At 44.2% G+C, this 4,873-nt stretch overlaps 1 protein-coding gene across 2 annotated transcripts; it reads right to left on the bottom strand.

Moving 5' to 3' along the window:
- Positions 1–1,704: 1,704 nt before the first annotated feature.
- On the bottom strand, positions 1,705–4,352 carry FOXI1 (forkhead box I1). Of its 2 annotated transcripts, none has more exons than XM_066560290.1 (2): positions 3,744–4,352; positions 1,705–2,448 (listed from the first exon to the last, which is right to left on the bottom strand). In XM_066560290.1, the coding sequence occupies exons 1-2, from the start codon at positions 4,350–4,352 to the stop codon at positions 2,215–2,217; spliced, it is 843 nt and encodes a 280-aa protein (XP_066416387.1). In that variant the 3' UTR covers positions 1,705–2,214. The 2 variants fall into 2 exon arrangements, with proteins under 2 accessions (XP_066416387.1, XP_066416386.1); XM_066560289.1 differs by having other exon boundaries at positions 1,705–2,768; positions 3,779–4,352.
- Positions 4,353–4,873: the final 521 nt, after the last annotated feature.

The following is a 4,873-nucleotide window of genomic DNA, read 5'->3' as shown; positions in this document are numbered from 1 at the left end:
AAGCTTGTTTTTGTGCACACCTCTGTGGAGTTCCTGTTATTATCTGGGATTGGGCAGTAGGAGAGTCAAACAAAGTGCTGAGTGACAAAGGAGTTGCTTTTTACTCTCTGCTGTCACTTAGCAATGTCATTCTTCTTATTTTATTTTCCACTCTTTCCCCCCCCCCACACTTTTGTTCTCTTAAGTTCATAATGGAACATTTTCCATTTCCGCCCTAAAGAATACAATTCCTCTGAGTTTGTGGACCATATATTCTACAGGAGCTCTATTTCTTGGCAATTTGTGGCATGTCTGCTGAATCCAAGGCATAAGCACAGAGACTGAAGACATTTCTCGGTTTTAACATGAGCAGTTTAAACATTTCTCAGTTTAAACATGACAAATCTTGCAGCCCACCCAGCAGGCTGAGATTCTGCAAGGGTTGGAAGATTTTGAGGGCAGGAGTTACAACTCAGGCCTCAGCACGTGCCTGATTTGAGTGAAGCTTACAGTGATGGCACAAGGACACCACCAGAAGGGCATTTTCTTCTTTTATTGAGCAAAGGTGTTAGTAGTGTAGGTAGGCTTCAACTCCCAAGTGGCAATTTATTATAGTGGATCTAAAACTAGGAAAAATCAAAGCAACCTTGACAGTGGAAAACTTGAAACATAAAAGAAATTCAATAATAAATAAGACTGCAGGAAAAATGCAGTCATACTGGCTAATTGACAGGTAAAAACACTCTGCTTTCTGAAATTTAAATGATTGGCACCACTTTACTCCAGCAGGGAAACCCCAAGGGTGATTTTTATTCAGTGATAGTATTTTGCATAATAGCAGCCAGTTATATTTGCCAGGCATGCAAATGCTGATGGCCTGGACATGTCATCTCAGCATCTGACCTTCTGCTACCATTACTCTGCTCTTCCTCACAGGAATTGCTCAAGTCACACAGGTAAGGGGACTTTTAAAGGCTTGAATAGTGCAGTACAAACAAACACAAGTACACACTCTTGTATACAAATGCTTTATTAAAAATGCTTCTGGGGTTACTTATCCATTTTGAGATATTACTGTATATGAATGTGGAACTCAAGTCAAGTCTTGGTTTAAAAAACTTCATCTATATTTTGAAATGTTTGTTGCTACAGTAGAGTGTAGGAAAAATAAGAATTATTTCTAGTATTTACACACAGACGAACAACATGGACTTTTACAAAATGAAAAAATACAGTACAGAGACTTTTTACAATATCTGCAGTTGATAATCTGAAAGATCCAGCCTTTGAAACTGAAATTCAGAGACAGTTAAACTTCTTACCTCCCTTTTCTTCTTCCCTCACCTCCCACCCCAGTATTCAAATCCTTTATTCAGTAAAAATAATTCACATAGAAAGTTAAGATATAACAAATGTGTTTTCTTCTTAGAAAAAAACACGTCTTAAACATATATGTTTATATATTCAGGACAGATCCCGTTTCCCTTATGTGGCTAGATTTACATGTGTAAGGAATAAAATTGACCCTGTGATTAGAATTGAAAACACAAAGATCCAACAGCAGAAGACAATTCCAGTGTATTTTGTTATGCTTCCCTGCAGCTTCAAAATTCCTGTTGTGTCCATGATGCTGTCAGTTTGCTGCACAGCCACATTCCCCCTGAGACTGGAAGGGGGTCAAGCTTTAGACAAGGTCTGCACTGGCAGGAGAGAAAGCCCAAGGCAGCGCTCACCATTCAAGTGTTGGTTGTTATTCACTATGCAGTGGTTTTTATTATGGATCCTGCAGTGTTCAAGAGAGCTTTGGCCAAATAAGAACTTCCCGGACATTTAGTAGAGGCAGCCTATACCTGAAGACAGGATATTTAAAGGTACCACCACATTTCTGTTATCACTTTAAAAAGCACAGCAATGTTAATGCCACGCCAGAAAGAGCCTCCTGCCCAAGGCAAACTGGAACTTCTCAAGGACTTCTGTAGAGGAGCCTGGTTGGCAGCAGTACAAGCAGTGTCTAAGGAGACCTTTTAACTATTCCTCCTCTTGGGATCCCTGATCTTCCCCATGCAGCTGCTGAACGTGGAGTGTTTGTGATTTCAGTATAATGGGTAACAAGTTTGTGGCTGTCAGGAGGAAGATGCAGTTTGGCCCTAGAGACAAGAGGCTAATGCTAATCACCTGCCTATGGATCATTTCCTCTCATAAATAACTATCCTTTAATGTCCTAGAATCCTTCATTTAAACCTCTGTCCCTTCCCTGGAGTACAGGGTGTTGTTTGTGCTGAGGCTGCTGTAAAAATGGGTGTTAAACTGGTTGAGCACCGAGTTGCTGTGGCCAAGGTGACTGGAAGGCATGGAATTGGACCAGTCTCCCACACCGTGGCTGGGAATACTGGAGAGTGGGGAGTAGGAATTGAAGCCTACCATGTTCTGCCCCATTTTGTCAATGGGTTCAGAGCTGAGTCCCACGGGCCCCGAGCGGCTCCCCGAGCTGGATCCGTGGACGTAGGCAGTCATGCTGGAGAGGAAATTACTGAGGCACGGGCTGCTGGAGGAGGGGGGAGGAGATCCTTTCTCAGGTGAATTGTCAGCCCCAGGTGATGAGTTTTCCAAGACATCCTGATGCTCTGCAGCTTTGGGGCTGCCACTCAGGGTACTGTCCTCGGATTTCTCCGACGCAAGAGCAGCAGCACTGGCCTCAATGTCAGACTTTCTCTTCCGCTTCCTGCGAAAGTTTCCATTGTCAAACATCTTCTCACAGTTTGGGTCCAGAGTCCAGTAATTCCCTTTTCCTATCCAAGGAAACAAACCCACACTTTTAGTTTAAAAATAAGCACACAAACAAATAAAAAAACAACAGTCATTTAGGGCTTTACAGTGCTTCTCTCATTTCCCAGAAACAGAACAATTGCATGAGCAATACACATGGATTTTTAGTCACTCAAAAGTACCAGTCTGTTGAATTCAGAAAAAAGGTTTAAAGTTCTGTGTTCTACCCCTTAGTCCTGACTCTTCACACAGGCAAAAAATACAAGTGGAGTCACTGGGAGGGCTTTTGTTTTGTTTTCTTGGTGGGGGAAGGAGGTTTTCAGTATAGAGCTGCTCTTTGAATTTATGGCAGAGAGTAATCAAATCCCACACTGGGATCCCACTCCAGATCCAGTGGGATAGCATCAGTTTCTAACAAGATAGAACTAGACTTTTGGCCTTCTACTGCAGAATAATTTCAATGAGTTTTTAATGTTCTCCATGGTTCTTAACAGCTATTGATAGGAAACAATGAATGAAGGAATATCTGACAGCCTACCAGCCAAGGGGTTGGTAATGGCAGAGGTGTCATTCCAAGGAAAACACTAATTGAAACAAACAAAATAAAAGCACCCTGCTCTCCTCTTGAGAATTAATGCTGACTCCCCAAAGCCATTGGATTTCTTTGACAAATCCCCTTCCCTTGAATTCCCAGTTAAGTTTGACACAAGTCATGCATTACACTAAATGGGTCTTGAGTGTACCTTGCCCAGTTAAATGTTCCTGTGTGTGCTGAGTCTCATGCTCAGCTCATTGATCCTTTCTCAGGAGGACCCAGGGCAGGACAGAATTCCCTTCCCTGCAGAGATCTCACAGCAGCACTGATTCACACCTCACCTGTGCACAGCTGCTTTCTAGTTCAGTCTTTTGAAAACAAAGTGCTGCTGTGTCTATGTCCTGTATCTGGGCTACTGTGTCTCGTTACAGCACACTAAGTATTTTAAAATTCTTCAAGTTTAATGAGAGGTGGGGGAAAAGGGGGAGAGGGCTATACCTGGATCATCTTCATCTCGAGGCACCTTCTTGAAGCAGTCATTGAGAGACAAGTTGTGCCGGATGGAATTCTGCCAGCCAGCTTTGCTTTTGTTGTAGAATGGGAAGTTGTCAGCCACGTACTGGTAGATCTGGCTCAGAGTCAGCCTCTTGTCAGGTGCCCCGTGGATGGCCATGGCAATGAGGGCAGAGTAGGAGTAAGGAGGTCTCACCAACTTCATGAGCTCCTCTTGGGACGGGAGGGGAAGCCAGCCAAGGTCAGTTCCTCCCAAGCCGTGCACGTTGGGCAGGAGCTGCCTCTGCATCCCGTACGACTGCGGGATGAAGGGGCCGGTGTTGGATCCTGGCAGGTACGGTGGGGGGGTGATGGAAGGTCCATTCAGCCAGAGGTAAGGATTGGGAGTGCTGCTGTAATCTGCTGTCTCAAAGGTGCTTGGCCTCTGGGGGCTGGGGACGTTCTGTGGGTGGAAGAAGTTCTCGTAGTAGATGTTCATCTCCGGAGGCTCCTGGCCGATGTTGGGGAACTGTGGGCTGCAGCGGGGAGGGGAGTGCGATGGGGGCTCGAAGAAGCTCATGCTCTGAGCCAGGCAGCTGCTGAGCTGTGACACCCCTGTGCTAGTGCTCCTTTCCCGGGACAGGTGCATCACCTGTGCCCTTCCCTAGGTACTTATGCACCTGTAAATGTCTCAGCCCGGGCTGCAGGCTCCGCCCCGCAGCCCTGAGTGGCTGCAGATGAGGACGATATCCTTTTTGGAATGCTGGCAGTCCCACTCAGTCAATGATGTCACATCAACCAAACGTGAAAGTTACAACTGTTTATCTTCTTAAATGAATGAAGGAATTTTCCACTAATGTGATGTACATGAAGAAAGCCTAGGGCTTCTTGAAGTTAAAACTCAGAGATCCTCCTCTTTCTACCTTTCACAGTGAAGCTTTATCATTTCCTATTTTTTTCTTATTAAAGAAAAGCCATTTTGTGCTGCTGTTAGTAACACCTCAGAATGCAAAAGCCATTGTAACTAGTCAATGAAACAGTAGAGATATATACTTAAAAAAAAAAAAAAAGAAGAAAAGAAAAAAGAAAAGAAAAGGTCAA

The sequence above is a fragment of the Molothrus aeneus genome, chromosome 15 (assembly GCF_037042795.1).
Source record: "Molothrus aeneus isolate 106 chromosome 15, BPBGC_Maene_1.0, whole genome shotgun sequence".
Lineage (NCBI taxonomy): Eukaryota > Metazoa > Chordata > Aves > Passeriformes > Icteridae > Molothrus > Molothrus aeneus.
The sequence above is the reverse complement of the archived record's forward strand: the minus strand, read 5'-3'. Positions and strand labels throughout refer to the sequence as shown.